The sequence below is a fragment of the Sceloporus undulatus genome, chromosome 4, assembly GCF_019175285.1.
Source record: "Sceloporus undulatus isolate JIND9_A2432 ecotype Alabama chromosome 4, SceUnd_v1.1, whole genome shotgun sequence".
In the NCBI taxonomy this organism is placed as follows: Eukaryota; Metazoa; Chordata; class Lepidosauria; order Squamata; family Phrynosomatidae; genus Sceloporus; species Sceloporus undulatus.
The window spans coordinates 243,684,509-243,704,175 of record NC_056525.1 but is presented as its reverse complement, the minus strand read 5'-3'; the positions used below and the strand labels follow the sequence as shown (position 1 = coordinate 243,704,175).

General features: G+C 39.9%; 1 protein-coding gene across 3 annotated transcripts in view; it reads left to right on the top strand.

Moving 5' to 3' along the window:
* Positions 1–19,667, top strand: part of TRAPPC9 (trafficking protein particle complex subunit 9) — a 368,614-nt gene that overhangs the window by 126,539 nt on the left and 222,408 nt on the right. For all 3 annotated transcript variants that reach the window (XM_042464513.1, XM_042464512.1, XM_042464514.1), the window contains exons 20-21: positions 8,204–8,357; positions 18,691–18,781. In XM_042464513.1, coding sequence (XP_042320447.1) covers positions 8,204–8,357; positions 18,691–18,781 — 245 coding nt within the window. The remainder of the gene's footprint in view (positions 1–8,203; positions 8,358–18,690; positions 18,782–19,667) is intronic.

The window sequence follows — 19,667 nt, the reverse complement described above, 5'->3', positions numbered from 1 at the left end:
CAATAGACTTTTTCAAGTATAATATTGTACAGCAATACTTTTGTTGATTTGTGTAAGTCTCTTCATCCACATTTCCTTTTTGGTCCTGGTTCTAAGAGGACTTTCACTTTGACTTCATTAAAAGGCAGAGGGACCTGTAACAAAAAATTTCCATAATAATAGTCTGTGCTTGAGTCATCACTAATGAATTCCTTGGCAGTTCATTCTTTTAATCCCCTCCAAGCAATATGAGGCTGATTTCAGGCCTCTAGAGACAAAGCTTTAATGACTAATGCCCAGATTTGTGGAGTGTATAGTAGAGGTCATCATATCAACCACCCCCTATCCCTTTTAGTCCTGCAGTGTGAGCAAAACTTTTCTCTGCCTGTGGAGTAGGAATGAAATGAGAATGAAGCTGTTCCTTATGCTAATTCTGATATAAAAATTAGATAATGAAAAGTCAAACATTGTGTCATGGGCATGCAGTTTAATATGCAATGCCTTTTTATATATTGGAATGTCAGCTAGCTTGTATCAAAACCTATCATTACTCTGAAAATAAATTATAAGCATCTAGGGCTATTCACCTCTTTGTTATAAAGTCTTGATGAGAACATTAAATGTGCTTTAATTAAAACATTCATTGTGCTTTAATTTTTTAGATGCTCTGAAGAAACAATGGAATATAATAAATATTATTGTCATAATATCCACCATTGTCATCATTGCTGTTGTTGTTTGTTGAAAACCTATGATCTAACAAAGCAGAAGTAACATATTTGGCTTGGCAGTAGGTTATCTGCAAACCAAAATTTATTTTATTGTGAGAACACCCAAATTCCCATTTGGTCAAAGAAATATTGGAGAAGTACTTTAAATCTGAATACTGACAAAATACCCTAACAGCTTTCAGTACAGATGAATTTTCATTTGGCTGAGAAAATACCACACACCTTAACACACTGAAAGGTTGTTTTTTTAAAAAAATAATCCTACTACACTCTCACTCTTAGTAACCAAACACTTTTGCTTGGTCTGACAAGTTCAATAAGTGTTGAATTTGGCCCTTTGATTATTGATGTAGGTAAACTGAAATCCATGGACACTGGCAGCATTGGCACTGCAAAAATAATGCAGTTTAACACCACTTTAATTGCCATGGCTCCATACAATGGAATCCTGGGATTTGTATGGCATCAGAGTCCTCTGACAGGGAAGACTAAGGGCCTGAGCAGACAGGCAAGAATAGCTGAGCCCATACTATCCAGGCCCCAGTATTCACCCAGGGTAGTCCCTGGGTTGGTGTGGGGACAGGCGGAAGTTCACACATCTATCCCTGTAGCAACCCAGCTCCTGGGACTGGCACACCACTCCTTACCTTTCTAGCAGGTGATCATCTGAGAAGCCCTCCAGTTGCCCTGTCTGATGAGGTAACGGTGCCTGGCTGCACCCATATGGCCAAGCACCCTATTTCCGTGTCTTGTAAGATTTGGGGCTTAATGTAGTACAAGTACATGGAGCCTTACCCTAAGAAGCTTATGCTGAGCTGTTGCCAAAAAACAAACAAACAAAAAAGATTAGAGAATGTCAGTTTCTGATTATTCTCTTACAAATTAGAGACTGAAGAGGTCAGTACTTTTGAAGGGCCAGTTTTTAACGGTAAATTGGAATGAGTTAATTGTTGACAAGGCTCCATGTACTTGTACTACATTAAGCCCAAAATCTTACCAGATTAAAAAAAACTTTGTCATTTGAAAGGATACCTCTTTCAGGTTCTATGTTTATTCAGACCTCCAAAATGTCATAATAGAAGTTTAAAAAGTGCTGGGGTACAGGGGCTGCATGCAAAAGTAAATGTATGGTGTACAAAATTAATCAGAGGCAAAGTGTACATAATCTTTCCTTCGCATGCTGTTAAATTGGCAACAATGGGTGCTTAAGATTGAACAATTGGCACAATAAAATAGCGCCTTATCTCATTAAACATGATCACCTGAGATGGAAGGTGCTTAGAGGGTATAAAATATTCACCAGCAAAAAATATAAATGGATTTTATTGTAAGACAAATTTAGTAAGTGGCAAACTTTGCCGTTGCCTAACAACATTTAAAGAGAACCTCTGGCATTTTTAACTGAAGTAAGCCTTAATCATAAAGGGGTAAGGAAAACTGCACTGACTGTTAAATAGTTCCTTCAAATCCATTTTTTCAATACTTCTGCACAAAATAGGTTGTTCTTCACCTAGAAGGCCCTGTTGCAGACTTAATATATGCCTATTGCTAGCCTTCTCATGCTGACCATGTTACTGTTATGGTTTGATTCCAAAGTAAATATTCACATGCGGTAGCATTATTTGATGTGATTAAGGAAACCACGTGGGATGGAGGAAAGGCTTCTGGTTTCAACCCAAGGCAAATGTCTGCCTCAGCACATTCACTGTTCTTCCTCATGGATCTTAAGCATGTCATGGTTCTCTATATCTCTGTTACATCCCTCATTCTTGTCAAGTTAGTCTCTGAACTACTCTGAGAGTAGTAAGGATAATTTATTCTTCTGGATGTATATTTTTAACACTGTTTTATACACCTGAAATCCTTTAAGTCCTTGTTGCAAATAGTTACTGTGTGCAAATAGACTAAGGATTACCTATAAAAACTGCAGGAAAACATAGGATGATGACCAGCTTGATATAGCTGCATTTTTCCATAGTTATTTTATTTCCTATATCTTACTTTGCCCAGCATATGCATCTGGGAGTAAGCCTCACTTAACTCACAAGCAGAATTATGTTATATCATCCAAAAACCACAAAACAGTGATGCCTTTATTGGGCCAACCAAAAAAGCTACTGACCTTGAGATCAAGTTTGGCTCCATGCAAAAGCATGGTGGCTTCCCAAGAAATTCATTATTCTTTTCCTAACAAAGGGGTTTGTTCCTTCACAACGGATCCAAGGCAAACTGGATTTTAAAGGCAATAGCTTTTTGTCTTGCTAATGGCATTTAAAGTTTATTTTCTGGATTTTAAGAATCTCCCAGTATTCACATGACCAGAAGGAGAATGGGCATGCCTCCATCAATATCCTTCTATACCATCTGAATTGAGGACAACAACCACAAGATCTTGACAAAATGCAGGCCTAAGACTAACATAGTCATTTTTCTTTCTTTCTCCGGTTTAATTTTTAACATATTTGCCTGATAAAGAAGCCAGTGGAGCTTCTAAAGTTTGCAACATGTATAATGTGCCTTTTATTTGGCTTCATAAAGGTATCACTGTATTGTGGGTTTTGGAAGATACAGTCGGCCTGTCTTATACACAGATTTTTTATACACTGATTCAAGCATCCAAGGTTTGAAAATGTTAAAAAAAAGTATAAATTTCAAATATCAAATCTTGGTTTTCCATTTTTTTTTATAAGGGACACTATTTTGCTATGTGATTATATTTAATGGGTCTTGAGCATACACGGATTTTGTTATACAAGGGGAGTCTTGGAACCAAACCCCAGCATATAACAAGGATCCACTGTATTGTACTTTGCTATATGGCCAATACGGCTGCCCAGAATTATGTTATGATATGCCTTGCTTTATTCTATGGATGCCAACTTTAAGAATGCAGGCTTAAAGATTCTTATGATACATACTCACTATGAAGACTTCTAGAAACATCAGTATTCTGGCTAAATTTATCTCTCCATTCATGTTTAGAAAAATAATCTGTAAGTGCAAAGTTTGTGAAATTAATAGAATGTTGATGCATTAATGGGAAAATGACCAGTTTTCCCTCCAGATCAATCTTATTTTAACAGTACCTTTACCTTTCTTTTGTTAAACCAGTTTTAGTCTATGAATGGTTTTGGAGGTTTTTTTCTTTTTAAACTAATTTCATTCTGTAATTGCATTTCATAATACAATACATTTTTGAGAAGTAATTTTTATAAAACAGTCATATAACAATAAATTAGCAGTAGATCATAGTTCTTTTTAATTAACTGTTAATTTTCTCCACTGTCACGGAAGCTGAGTGATCATCTGCAGAGTGTGCATTTAAAATCTGCTTTGTGTGCAGTAAATGGGTGGCTAAATTTATTTGTCCAAGTAGCTAATTTATGTGACATTCTGTGTAAAATCTCAGTTGAAGAAAGATACATATATTACTTATTACTACAAATAATAAGTGTCACATATTAGTTGAGGAAGGTATAGATACACAGATAGATTATTTAGAGGTGATTTGGTTTAATAATGTATGATGGAACTTGACATATTGTTGTATCTATATTATTAATTGGGGGGAGGAATAATAAAAATGAGAAAAAATTCTAACTCCTATCTAGTTCTCATTTCTTAGACCTGCTCTTTGTAGTTTTTCTTAATTGATTGCTCATTTGTCAAAAGTCTGTATATGAGCTTTGAGTTTACTGAACACTTGTTTAATTGAGTAACTGGATGATCACTGTTCATTTAAATAAGTAGAGTTTGGACACTTTGATAGTAAAAATAATACTGTTGGCCCTCCATATTTGTGGCTTTGACATTTGGGGATTTGATTATTTGTTGGTTTGATTAATATGTGTCTCTAGCAATCTCCAGATGCTAGTGCAACACTGCCAGAAATTGACCATAGAATCTTTCTGGAGGACCTAGATATTCCTAGAGAGAACACTTCTCTAGGCATTTGTTTGTCCACCAGAACGATTTTGTGGTAAACGATTCAGCGTATGGTGGATGTTGACCATAGAGAGTATTGGAGGACCTAGAGATTCCTAGAGATGTTCTGTTTACAACCCATACTTTGATAAGGCTAATATAATATTTCTAATATTTATTTTTGTCTGCTACCATTTCCAAACCAGTCACATTTTCCTTGCATTGAAACTAATTTTCATTTGACATGGATTACCTGGTGGGTCAATAACATCTAGGTATTATTTCTGTTCTTTAGCTGACTTTTTGAATGATATTTTTTTCCTGAGCACAGAGAGGTACAATTACCGCTGGCCTCCTTTGACTCCTCTTCTCTTTATACCCAGATTGATTTTGGGCAGAAAGGGTTGTGGAAACACGATTATCTTGCAGAACTACAGTTCACCAGAGAGACTGTTTTGCCAAAGTTTGAGGAGGTGGAAACTCGGAGTAGTGGTGATTATCCTGGTTCAGCTCTCTTTCCCACTTTCTTACTCCAGGACTTTTCTGACATTTACTTCTTGCATCACAAATTGGTTTTTGGAATGACTAGGGATGTACAGTATGACATTCTATGTATATGTATGTTCTGTTCAGTGGAAGCACCTAGAGCACTTTCCAAAGTATGTCCAGCTTATGTGTGTGTGTGTTTTGTGTGCCTTCAAGTCGTTTCTGACGTATGGCTACCCTTGCCATATCACAGGGTTTTCTTGGCAAGTTTCTGTGGAGGTGGTGGTTTGCCATTGGCATCCTCTGAGGCTGGGAGAGTGTGACATGCCCAAGGTCACCCAGTGGATTTTCATGACCAAGCAGGAATTCAAAACCTGTACTTCAGAGTCATAGTCCAGTGCTCAAACCACTGCGCCATACTGGCTCTCATAATTGGCATTTAAATGCCTAGTAAATATTCTTAGGTTTCAAGGCCTAACAAGCATTGGACTCTTTATGAAAACTATAATGAAGCTCTCTCTGTGTGTGTACTGGAATGGGATATCAAAACTGTTGGGTGAATGAAGCTTGGCTATATATAAAGCAAATTGTTCCTAATGTAGCAATCAACATTTCAGTTCCTAATTATGTTTGCAGAAGCTTGGTGAATATTGGATTGAGCCATAAAAACAGTAGTCGTTAAATCATTTCTGTTTGTTAAAAATAATTTCTTCAGCACATAATTAGCCATCAGCAGTAAATGTTCTTGGTGGAAGGGGAGAAGTAGTTTTAACTCAAAACTGCCACTGTGAAGATGTCATAGACAATCTCTTATACATGTTCTGTTACTATCATTACAACAAACAGTGTATATGCCAGGGCTCCACAATTAAGCTGTAGAATAGATGGAAAAAACCCAATGATTTTTAGATCTCTGCTCAATTAGGCCTCTTCCTTGCCCTTTATTCACTGGTCCACATTCTGTTTCAAGAAAAACCGTTTTGTTGTTAGCTGCCCTCAAGTCGACCCTGACTCACTGTGATCCTGTGGATGAGACATCTCCAAGACCCCCTGTCCTCCACTGCTCTGCTCAGGTCCTGCAAACGTATCCCGTAACCTCTGTGATTGAGTCTATCCATCTAGCATACAGCCTTCCTCTCGTTCTACTGCCCTCTACTTTTCCTATCATTATTGTTTTTTTCCAATGTGTCATGCCTTCTCATGATGTGTCCAGAGTATGACAGCCTTAATTTAACCATCATGACTTCCAGGGAGAGGTCAGGCTTGATCTGTACAAGGACCCATTTGTTTGTCTTTTTTGGCCATCCACGGTATCCTCAGCACTCTTCTCCAGCACCACTTTTTGAATGAATGAATTTTCTTCCTATCTGCTTTCTTCACTGTCCAGTTCTCACATCCATACATGGTAACCGGGAATACAATGGCGTGGACAAGTCTAACTTTCGTGCTCAGCTGTACAGTAGGTCCTATGTATCCACAGAGTTTTAATTCACCAAGTCAACCACCCAAAGCTTGAAAATATTAAAAAATAATATAAATTTCAAAAGCAAACCTTGTTTTTGGCCACTGTATATAAGGAACACCATTTCACTATACCATTATATTTAATGGGACTTGAGCATCCACAGATTTTGGTATCCTGTGTAGTTATTGAGTCAGTGTGACCCATACCAGTCCATTTTAGCTTGCTCAGTCCTAGAATTGCTATATTTATGCATTCAGTTTTCTTTTTCATTATTTCCAGCTTTCCCTGGCTCATGCTTCTGACATTCCACATTCCTATAATATGTATGGTACTACTTTGGATCATGTTTGTGTTGCTGGACATGTCTGCTGTTGTCTTCCCATCTTTTCTATGCGTTTGCTCTGGTCAAAATAACTTCCACTCCTCTCCCCAGTTCAAAATACCTTATCAATTGAGGGGTGTATATGAGCATTTCCTACTGCTGAGAAATATACAACATGGGAAAAAGGAAGACTTCGTTGTATTTACTTGAGGAAGTTGATAATAACTCTTCTATGTACACCAAAAAAGGAGATTTTGAAGACAAAGTGCACCAAAGAGCACACTGTATCTGAGCCCAATTTTGCCTTCAAAATTTGCTCTTGGGACATAAGGAAAAGATTTGGGAGTTATAAGGATAAGTAAAAAGGGTAGAAGATTACTCTTCCTTACAAACAATAGCACCATTGAAACATTCTAAACAACAGTTCAGAGGGATGTGCACTCTTTTGTTCCCTACTCTGCTTATATGAAAAGCAAAAACTTAGAAGTAGGGATGGGGAAAATATTCAAAAATATTGGAGAATGGTGGAAAAACAGGTTTCTTGAGTATCAAAAAACCCTGATAGGAAGAATTTTGGCCTAACATGAATATTTACAGTTTGGCATTATTCTGTGTTAAATTCACATTTTCCCCCTCAACAGAATAAAAACATTTTCTGCACAGGTAACAGCGTTTTGTGTTCAAATTATGTGAATTGTACACATTTATTGTTGCAGTTGTTATTTGGGCAGAAATGTTTCTTGTGTAGAAAATGCTGTTTTCTTTGCAAAAAGCCTTGTGTGTTAATTTTGTGCAGAATAACTCCTAACTATAGCATTTTCTTCACAAAAAATATTTCTGCGAAGAAAGAAATTTCTACAGTAGGATTGGGTAGAATCTCATTCTTTGCCAGTTCAAACTGTATTTTTGTGCTTTGTGCCCTAAAAAACCCATATACAAATTTTATACAGAATAAGTCCCAAACTGCAGTCAAAAAAAGTTATTTTTTGGGGAGGGTTCTCCAAATTACTCTTTGCTCCCTTCAAGAACAAAATTAGCAAAGAATTACATCCCTACTCTAAAGCAGAGAGCTCTGTTAAAAATCCATGAGATTTTATAAATAAAGGTAAACATTTGCTATAATCATATTTACAAGTGGACTTCATAATTTCTGTTCATTTTAATTCTTTTTATTGACTCAAATCACTTTATATCATTCCTTTTCATGTTACATTTTTGGTGTGGGAAAAATTAATCATGTGACCAAAATATTGTTTCAGAAAACTTCTCTAATAGGTACTGTGTTTTTTATTGTAGCATGGCTATCCAAGTTGACAAGTTCAGCTTTGAAAATTATCCAGACTCGCCTGGTGAAAGAGCACAGTTTGCAAACCCAAAGCAGCTGGAAGAGGAGAGGCAGCAAGCAAAAGGTCTGGAGATCAACAGCAAGTTAGATATTCTCTGGAAAATTATATCCTTTCAGAAATGTATGCTTCTTCCCAGGGTACTATCTAGCAGTTCTGTGAACTTCGTTCAGATTTCTAGGAAGAGATTCAGATTTCTAGGAAGAAGTTGAAAGAAGACAAGAGCCTGAGCATGATACCACGGCCCAGGCCTAGTACTGACCCAGGTCAGTCCCTGTGCTAAAACAATGATGAGTGTGTGTTTACAGGCCTTCTTTTTACATTACCGCTGCACACCCCATGCTTGCTGCTGCATCCATCATGAAGATCTCTACTGCTGCCTGTAAGGGTGGAAATAGGGAGTCTGGTTACATCTATATGGTCAAGTACCCCCTTACGACATCAGAGGTGTTGGCGGGGGCCTTCAGGACAGACACAATGGCAGAGTCAGGAACAGGGCATGTGGGGCTGTCAGGTATACAGGTTATTGCTGCGAAGTTCACAGCAAACAGCCGGTATTCTTGGACTCGATAAGTCCATTTGAGTCAAGATCAGTCCAGGAGTGTCAGATCAGCATCTGGACTGACTGATCCTAGCTCAGGGCTTATGGACATGAGGCTAGGGTAGAACAAAAGCCCTTTGGCCCCTGCATACTGGCCCCTAGTTTGAAATGAAGCATTAAACCCTTATTGAAGCATTCTTACATTTCATTCTATTTCTTAGATTTTAAAGTATTATATAATGTTTTACCATTCTCTGAACAAGTGAGCACCATCCAAGATCCAGCCATTTTCTATGTTTTAAGTAAGAACAAGGGAAAACTGTACAGTATTTTGGTTCTGCACATTGGGAATCAGCTCTGACATTTTTTGAGATGAAGTAATATATGAGCTTGTGATAAATTGAAGCTAGGTTCTGGCCATAATCCAGTGGGATCTATAACTGTTAGGACTCTACTAGCAATATGTTGGGCCTAAAAGAAATTCCTGTAGGAGTCGTTCTCCAGAGGTATTAGAAAAGACTAGCATTCCAAGTAACTTCAGTCCAAACCACAGTGGTCCATGCGATGACAGCAATCTGTTAATTCAATTCCATCATAAAAAAAAGGTTGTTCCAGCATTTACCATCAAAACCATGACCTGAAATCTTTTTGAAATAACTACTTTAAAGTACCAAAGGTGCTTGACAGATCGCCCCGAAAGGGCAGGCTGGAGCCACCTGTTTTAACTTCTGATGGAGCTGCAGCAGCCAAACCACTCGCCCTACCTCCGCAGCCATTGGCGCACTGTTGCATGTCAATGACGCAAGTGCGGCATTGCAATGTGCAGATGCTACACTGCGCTTGTGTCATAATGGCGGCCCTCATGTGGACAGGAGGTCGCCATGATGGCACCGCTGCCATGCACTGGGGTTTGGGACCATGCAGTCGCTCCGCAATCCGGAGCCCTAAAATTGGCCCCATCCTGCCACTTTACGACAGTCTGTCCCGGGCCACAGGTACATCACACTGTTTTTTCATGTACTGTATATTAATGTTCAGTTTTTTCGCTCCATTAGCTGCAATATCATGGCATACACACAAAAGGATCTTGTAGCACAGTGGTCTCTAAACATTTTCAATCTAATGCCCCCTTTTCTCTTAGCTGACAACCCTAGCATCCTTGATGCAAGGTCTACTGTTCTACTGCAAATTCAGAACAACCAATCTTGTTCCCTGCTCTCCAGCACCTGGTTGCCTTGGGAGCAGCAACCAAGAAGCTGACAATGCAGCAGCAAAGGATAGCACAGGCAAGAGGCTTCTTAGTCATTGTTTGACTGGCTGCTCAATCATTGCTCACTTTGCACTTGGTCACCCAGGAAGCAGCAACCAAGAGGCCTCTCGCCCATACTGGTCTTTGCAGTCGAGTCTGTGCAATGGTTTTAAGCGACCCTGAAAAGAGACAGTTCATGCAACTCTCATCCCCACCATAGTCCTAAAGGCCACTGTTTGTCCTTGTCTTTCGTGTGTCAGTACCTTGACTTAAGGCCCCATCTGCTTTTCCTCAGCACCCCCCCCTGCTGCCCCCTTTTCCCTCATTGCTCCTCGGGACCTTTCCTCTGCCCCCAGAGGGGGAAGTACTGCCCAATTTGAGAATCACTGTTGTAGCACCTTTGAGACAAAGAGGTGAAACAGACGGCCCCGAAGGAGCTGCTCTGTGCTTTCCCTTTGCTTGCTGGATTAGGGCTGCGGCAACCACATACCACAGCCCCGATCCATTGTTTTTCCAGCACAAAAAGAAGTGGCAAAATGCCACTCCTTTTTGCGCCAGAAAAAGGCGCCTCTTTCTCTGCTGCCACAGATATTCTCCGTTTCTGCAGAGCACAGTATGTAATTGCTGCACCGCAGGAGCATTCTCACACACTGCTCACTGTCTGGTTGGGTGGATGGCATGACACTGGTTCAGGGGTGGAATTGCAGCAGATGGCCACCCCCACCCCATGCCACCCCCAAGCCACCTCTTTATGCCGGTCTGTTTTGCCCCGGAATGAGAGAAAGCAGTTAGTAACATACACTTTTATAGACTTTCTACTTCATCAGATGCATGGAGTGAACTGTCTGGGCATATTGTGTGCCATGGAAATGCAAAACTTGTAGGTATGGTGATGAGATGACAAGTTCAATTTTAACGATGGTCACTGGGGGATAAAGATGAGAGGAAACATATTACCAAGGTGAGTAGATAATGATGGTGGAGGGAGTTGCTGAAATGTAGTATGATACTTGCTAGGAACCAAAAATGAGATGTGATAAAAGGGGCAACAGAGCCCTCATGAGGTGGATTATTAACTAGTGTTATAACTGGTTGTTTCTGTTCAACCCACTGTGGATAGACTGGGGTTTGTGAATATATTCCAATTCTTCTATTTCTCTTTCCAGTGTTCCTTTGAATTTGTTTGTTTAAAGATTCCACAATGAATCTTTATGAGGTCCACAGTGAGGTCCACAATGGAATGTCCTGGAAGATTTATGTGTTCTGCAACTGTTTTTGTGTATTATCCTTCCTAATGTTTTATTTATATCTGTTTATCCTCTGGTGCAGAGACTGGCCTGTTTGACTAATTTAGAACACTTAAGTGCACTACAATGGGGTGCTGAAAAGTTCTCAGCCTGACCAAGAAGGGAATGACCTAGAGCCATGAAACTTAAATGTTATTCCACATATTCACCCTGAGGTTTGACACACTTGGCACATTGTTTCTCAAGTTTCTTTTGTCCTCCAAGAAAATTTTGATGTCTTGCTATTAAAATACTGCTCAGATGGATCAAGATCTAGTGTGTAGGGTGGATGGTTTATGCACTAAAACTCAAATTCTTCAAAACATCAATTGTCTTGCCAGCCCAGTGAGCAGGTGCATTGGACTACCAAAAGAAAACAGCTTTCCACAGCTTCCCTCCCCATTTTTCCTCAATACTTCCTTTAACTGGCACAGCAGTTAGCGTATTCCCCATTTGGGCCTTCTAAAAATAGTTAGTTAGTACCTTCCTCATCTTAAAAAACAGTGGCCAAGACCTACCGTTCTTGCTGACCTTTCAGTCTTGTCTTTCTCCGGTCATGGAGAACCCGGGTGTCGCCACTGCAAGGACTGGTGTCTGGATCATAGTGATGCATCAACAGTGATGAAATATTCCAAAAAAGTATCACTAGACCACTCAAAATGCTGCAACATCAATTTAGAGGTATCCACTTGACTTGGTTTCTGGTCAGGATTCAGATATTTTGGCATCCACTCGACTAACAGATCCCTTTGCATACCGACCCAGATTAACACTACTATATCATTGAATCATGGCATACAGTTATACTTGTCAGTAAGAATTTACCACAGCCTTCCCCAAACTTACATCTTACAGATGTGCAGGACTATAACTCTTGTCATCTCTGCTAGGAGAGATCATCCAGAAACATGGGGCACAGTGTTGTCAGTACGCCGATGACACCCAAATTTATTTCTGCTGCAGTCACTAAGGATGGCATCTCTCCTCTGGATGCCTGCTTTGGGTCGGTAATGGACTGGATGAGGGAAAACAAATTCAAGGTGAATCCAGGGAAAACGGAGGTACTCACGATAGGTTCCCCAAACAATCCTGGATGGGGTCACACTTCCCCTAAAGGATAAAGTTCACAGTTCGGGAGTACTCCTGGATCCATCTCTACAGTTATCATCTCAAGTGAATGCAATGGCCAGAAGTGCTTGGTACCAACTTCGGTTGATACGTCAACTGTGTCCCTACCTGGACCAAAGGACCTTGAAGCAGTGGTACATGCACCTCTCATCTAGATTTCTGTAATGCGCTCTACATGGGGCTAACTTTGTACCAAGTTTGGAAGCTTCAACTAATTCAAAATGCAGTCACCAGACTGATCACTTGAACATCAAGATCGAACCACATAACACCGATGTTAAAATCTCTTCACTGGCTGCCAATTAGCTTCCAGGTGCAGTACAAAGTGTTGGTTGTTACCTTTAAAACATGGCTTGGGCTCGAGTTACTTGAGGGAACGCCTCTTCCTACACAATCCGCCCCACACTCTCAGAACATCTGGGAAGAACTTATTAGAGCATACAAAGACCAAGTTAGTAACTTCCCACAGAGTATTTACTGCCTTGGCCCCCAAACTGTGGAATAGCTTACTGGAAGAGATCCGTCTTATCACCACTTTAGATGCCTTTAAGAAGGCACTTAAGACGGATCTCTTCTGGTGGGCCTATCCTCCTGATCTTCTATAAAAGACCATAAGAAGACACTCCACTCTGAGTATGCTTATATGAAATTAGATGTTGATTTTATCAAATTAATAGTACTGTTAAGATTTTATTGACTGTATTTTATATGGAATTGTATTTTTATTTTTATTGATGCAAACCAGCCTCAAACCGCAGGGAGAGGCGGGAAATATAAATAAAAACTAATATATATATCTTTATTAATTTTCAACTTAAATAATAATAATAAAAAACTACAACCATATCAACCATTTTGGTCCAATATGAAACAATCAAACATATACATTTTCATGCTTAGTATAGAGCAAGGGTAGGCAACCTTTTTAAGCCAGGGGCCGGGTTGCTGTCCCTCAGACAACTGAGGGGCAGAAGCCAATAAATAAATAAATAAATAAATAATATGTAAAAAATTAAATAAATAAATAAATAAACTGGGACAGATGTAGGACAACATTTTCAAACGGAGGACACTTTTACAAAAATAGAAGACATGAAAAAATTTGCTGATTTTCAAAAAAATGTTAATATAAATGCATGTTTCTGAGGCTTCTATAGACAATGGTTTTAGATTGTGAAGTTGAAGGCTTTCACAGCTGGCGCCCATAGTTTTTTTTGTAGGTTTTTTGGGCTATGTGGCCATGTTTTAGAAGAGTTTATTCCTGCTGTTTTGCCTGCATCTGTGGCTGGCATCTTCAGGTTTTAGATTACGGTCCCAAATTGGCATTTATGGCTGGGGAGTGGGGGTGCAATGGCCCAGTGTGGTGCAGAGGTTTGAGCGTAGGACTCCAGCCAGTGTTTGATTCTCACCTTGGCCATGCAACCCCCCCCCCCGGGTGACTTTGAGCAAGTCACACACTCTCAGACTCAGAGGATGGCTGCGGCAAACCTCCTCTGGACAAATCTTGACAAGAAAACCCCATGACAATGGCTGTAAATAAAAAATGACTTCCAGGCACCCAACAACAACCAGGAGAGGGGGTGTAAATTTACAGCGCTTTATAAATAAAGGATAATAATAATAATAATAATAATAATAATAATAATAATAATAATAAAGTGTGTATCCCCCAGGGCTCCCTCATAGTCACAGTCACACACTCCTTGCCCCCCAAATGCCTAGGATGTGGGCCCACAACTGCAGCCAACCTTCCCCTTGCTCACAATGTCTGCCTGCCTGACCTAGGGCTGAATGCAAAAGGCACAGGCCTGGCCAGAGCTCTCTCCCTCAGCCCAGGTCCTCCTCCATTGCCATCCCCATCATCCCCTTTCTCCTCCTCCTCCCCATCCTGCCCCGCTTCCCACTCTGCAGAGGAGACGTGACACTGTAGGGGTCGCCAGGGCCCAGGCGGCCAAGGGAGAAGTGGGCAGCAGGGGGCCATGGCCAAGGGGAAGGGGAGCACACTCACACAGCCCCAGCAGCCCCTTCCCCTTCCTTCCGGCCCTGGAGGAGGCCAAGCCTGCCAGCCCCAGAGATTTCCCTTGCTGCAAAGAAAGGTAAAAGGTGGGGGGCTTAGGAGGAAAAGCAGAGAGATTACCTGGGCGCTGCGGCAGGAGGAGGAGGAGGAGGAGGAGGAAGCAGGGGATGGAGGGAGGAGCAGAGGAGAAGGCAATGGCAGCACCTCCACCTCCTCCTCCTCTTTTCTCTCTCCGCCCCTTCAAACACCTTCTCCTCTTTCTTCTTCTTCTTCTCTTCTTCTTCTTCTCCTCCTCCTCCTCCCTTCCTCCTCCTGCTTGCACTCCTTGGAAAGGGAGAGCTGCTGTGGAGCTGGGTAGGTGAGGGTCTGGCCAAAGGTCCTGGCGGCAATCGGCGGCAGGACCAGCCTGGGGCCGGTCCAAAGGCCTTGCCAGGCCGCATCCGGCCCGCAGGCCATAGGTTGCCTACCCCTGGTATAGAGTATAGGGGTTTTCAATTATCCTCGATTATTTACTCTAAAAACCAATAAATAAAAATTATTATTATTATTATTATTATTATTATTATTATTATTATTATTATCGCATCATCATGTGGTGGATGGTGGAAGTTGTAGTCACACATCTGAAGGTGCCAGTTTGGTGAAAGTTGCTAAGCAAGTGCTTCTGTCAAACTTGTTGCTTTCTGGTGTGGCGTGGATAGAGAAGTGCTCCTCGTGCATGGAAATGATCTGCTAGGTTTTAAATAAAAAAGATATTACTGTAGTCTTTATTGAAATAGTGTAATATAGTGATTCTTGATAGCTTGGCATAGGGAGGCTTTTTGTGTTTTTAATCAAGCATGTGCTGATGGCATCTGCTGTTGTCTACACAGCAGAATCTTGCTGCTGCTATTCAGTATTTGAGCAGATGGTATGCAATTTTTAGACTGGCTAATATTTTTTCAGCCTGTGCTTTTATTAATATTTTCTAAATATTTAGCACATTATTCAAAATAAGTAGCTATTTTTGGAGCAGTTTGGCAGCTTGAAGATCAGTTTTGGCAAGCAAGATGCTTCTTGGGCCTTTAGAAATGGGAAACACTTATAGTCAGATGTTAAAAGAGGAAAATGAACTGAAATAATATGGAGAAAACAATATTAATTGCTTTTGGCGTATCTACTTCTGATCTGGCTGAGACAAATGGCTGTAAATAGCATGCATCTGATAACTCCCATTCAGTGTCCCAGGTTTTGAACTAGTGTGGCCTGATGCCTATTCATTTGGGAGAGATTGGGCTACCTAAAAATAAAATATTGGTTTCTATATCTCTCAGACCTGGTTACATAGAAGTTTATTAGTATGTAATTTAAATTAAAACCAAATGGTGTTGCTGCCAGGTCTGTGTCCTTTCCCTTTCAAGATCTAAACAACATTGAGGGAGGTTGCACCAAGGGATGTTGAAGTATCTATTTTTAACAAAGAAAGGAAAATGAGGAAAATTCTAAGCCTTTTTGTGGAAATGTGGAAATCTGAGGTCTTGCAGTTTTGGCCAAAGCTTTTACAGCGCGAATAACTACAAAGGTAGACAATACAAATATTATGACAATTAATGTAAAGGTGGCAGATAAGGATGGGAACAAAGCACACTTCAAAGAAAAAAAACCTGCCTTTTCCTTTGCACATCCTGGACAACCTACACTTGACAAACATACTTTCTACTACTTTCAGTACAAAGTGATCAGTCACTTGAGGAGACACTGTTACTCCTCCCTTCATGATTCTGGCTGGGGAGTCTTCAGAGTGAGGCATTGGGATCAAGTTGTCTATGTTGCTGCTGTATAGATGATCTGTAGGTCACCATGCCCACAGTGTCCTTCTCTCAAGAAGGACTACATCTAAACAAGTCATTAGGGTCTGGCAAAGTCTCTGGAAAGTGATGGTGGCCATCTTCTTGCAGTGGCATTGCTGCAGTTGGTGAACTCTTCCAGCAGATGATACTTTGCCTAGCTCCTTTTCTCCTGTTGCCATTCCTGTAGTTTTAAGAAGAATACTCAGCCATGGACTCAGAGGGCTAGAATGTGCTGTATGAAACTGGTATGTCTTTCCCCTGTTCAACCAGTTCTGTGAAGAGAACTCTTTACAAGTGAAATTAAAAGCCGTGGAACAGTGGAGAGGAAGATTGTAAAACTACCTGCAAAGTGTGTTTTCTCACCAGCTGTAGAGCTGTAAATATTATTTTACTAAGTAGCACCAGGTTGTAAACTAGTTTCAAGTCCTACTATGAATGTGTTTATGATTTAATGTGATATTAATCTGAAAGGAAATTGGTACAGTAATTGAAATGGTTATAATATATTGTAAACCTGAGCCTTTAAAGAGGGAAAGATGATATTTCAAAGATTAAGTTTTAAGTGGTATTGATGGGGTGTAGAAACAAGCAAATAAAGAATTTCCAGAATATCACAAGCACTATCATCAATAGCATGACAGAGTACTGCTGACTCATCTCACCTGAAAGTTGTTCTGGAAACTTTAAAATGTAACCAACTTAAGAATAGGATGGCAGTGGGAAAACCTAGAAAGGCAAGTTTAGGGGGAGCATCTGAAATATGAGTGAGCAATGATGTCAAAACTGGAGAGGGTGAGGAGGATATGAAACCACCCATAAAGGTGTTTAACAGGATGAAAATGCTATGATAACCAGTCTTTCAAATGATCAAAATGCAGATGAGAGGGAAGATTTATGACAAAGGTATTCATTAATCATTTTAAGCAGTTTTCCATTAGTATAATTTCTGTTTATGAAAATAAGCTAATTTATTTATGCTGAAGTAGCACTGAGGTGCATTCATTCACCTTTGTTTATTCACATGGGAAATGGCAAGTGGGACAGAAAAAAACATCTTTACAGCAAAATGCCTGAGGTCAAACTACATAGCAAAGTGAAAGCAATTAGGGTTATAAGACTCCATGTAGGGTTCTGTATGGTGCAGCGTTGTATATGTGATGTCACCAATCAAATGTTATGTTGATATAGTATGATAGATACAAATGCCATCCTTTCTGCATTGGACTGTATGCCCAACATATTACATCAGCTTTCTTCAGCATCCTTAAAGGTGGTGACTATATGCACACCTATCATGTGTGTGCCTTCAAGTTTACTGTCAATGTATGATGACTTCATAAATTTCGTAAGGTTTCCTTAGGCAAGGAATCCTCAGAGGTAGTTTTCCTTTCTTTGAAATAAAGCCTGGTATGCATTGGTGGTCTCCTATCTGACTCTGCTTAGTTTCCAAGGTAAGATGGGATATTATTTATTTATTTATTTATTTACATTATTTATACCCCGCCCTTCAGCCCTAATGGCTCTCAGAGCGGCTTACAATTATTATTTTTAATAAGACAGTTCCCTGCCCTCAGGCTTACAATCTAAAAGACACGACACAAAAGGAGAAGGGAATGGTGGAGGGAAAGGGGATGAAGTCCAGTGGTTCTTCTCTCCCTCTGAGGCTGGATCAAGGCAGATGGATTGGAGGGAGGGCTCTTCTTCTTCAGGCTATCCCTGGTGGAGCTGGGCCAGCCTATTCACTCCCTCCCAGGCCGAAGATATGGTGTCTTTAGGGTTTTTAGGCTTCTATCATAACTTGTAATATTTTCCAAATCTGAAAGATACACATACTATCTGTAAATAAAATTATTTCTTTTACAGCTTTGACAACAACGGTGTTAGTTACTGAAACAGAAAATCGTTTTAAAAGAAACAGGGTGTTTGGACCTGAAAACTTAAGTAAGAGATATTTCTTGAAGGATCAGAGTGTGCTTTGATTGTAGAAGTTGCCCGATTAAATTGTTGCCATTTCTTAATAAGATATCTATCTTGGATAGCAAGATTGGCAAAGCTGTTTCTGAGACCTTGAAAGCTGCTCCAAGTACTGTATTTAATGCTTGTCAAGATGAGCTTATGGTCTCATGAAGTATAAAGCAGTTTCATATGGTATCTCTACCACTTGATGTAGCAAATAGGCTTGTTCCCGTTTGTCATGTTTAGAAGTAGCATCTTATGGGTTCCCAGTTTTCTCTCTCTTCTGAGCAATCATAGATGGTCATTATTTTACTTAATTTTTTGTTGGTTGCCTTAAACTCTGTTCCATGAATTTTAGCCTTAAAGGTTATACTTATGAATGCTTTTCTTACATAAGCTACATTCCACTCAAATGTTCCTTAACTATCATTTACCCCTCTTTGAAGCGTGAAGGTGAAGCCAGTGTAGAAGGCGTTCTCAATCAGCTAGTCCTAGAGCACCTGCAGTTGGCACCTCTCCAGTGGGGTGAGTAATGTGGAAAAGTTTGATGATTATATAAAAGTTGCTTTCTGATACAATGCTTCTTCCAGGCATACTCTGCAAAATAATTTAGTAACCTCTTGAAATGTTGACCGATGCACAATGCTGTTTACAGCTTTCATTTCTGATCATTTGTTAAAAGATCACTGAAGTGGAATGGCTTAGCATGAAACCTTTCCCCCTATATTTAGTTTAGTTGGCTTTGGAAAATAATCTAGAGTAGAGATTTCTTTTAATCAAAACAAACTATTAGTGTTCATAGCCTTGCTGTCTGGCCCAGTGGAATATGATTTTGATGTTCAAAATTACAACCAGTTATTTTTTGAAACTCATAATTCTTACATGTTGTAGTGTTTTGTTTTATAGAAATTAGTCCAAAGTGTTAGCAGTGAATTGAATGGGGGGCATATTGATATTAGACATATTTAATGTGACAGAGTGTGGAAAATAGGTGCAAAAAGCAAAATCGTGCTAAACTGCATATTTAGTGCTCTTCCAAGCTGTTTTTATATATAATGTAAGAGAGTATGCATGTGTGCAAGTACTTAAGTATGTAAGAAAAGCAGCCACTAGAGATTATGGCTTTGAACTAAGAGGAAGAGGGAGGTTGGGTTGGCTGATTTCCCTCCATTTCAGATAGAGGGGATAAAGGTTGAAGAAGGGGATTTGACACACACACGAAAGACATTATATGGTTCAGTGGACAACCTGTGGGATTATAGGAATTGCAGTTTGACAACATCTGCTCTGCTTGATGGAGACAATATTATGCAATACCTTTCTCTTGTTCCTTCAAACTAACTAAACAGTAAAGCAATTGTTTAACCTGAATGCATAGGAATGTTTGATGCTTGCTGCATCATTCATTGGT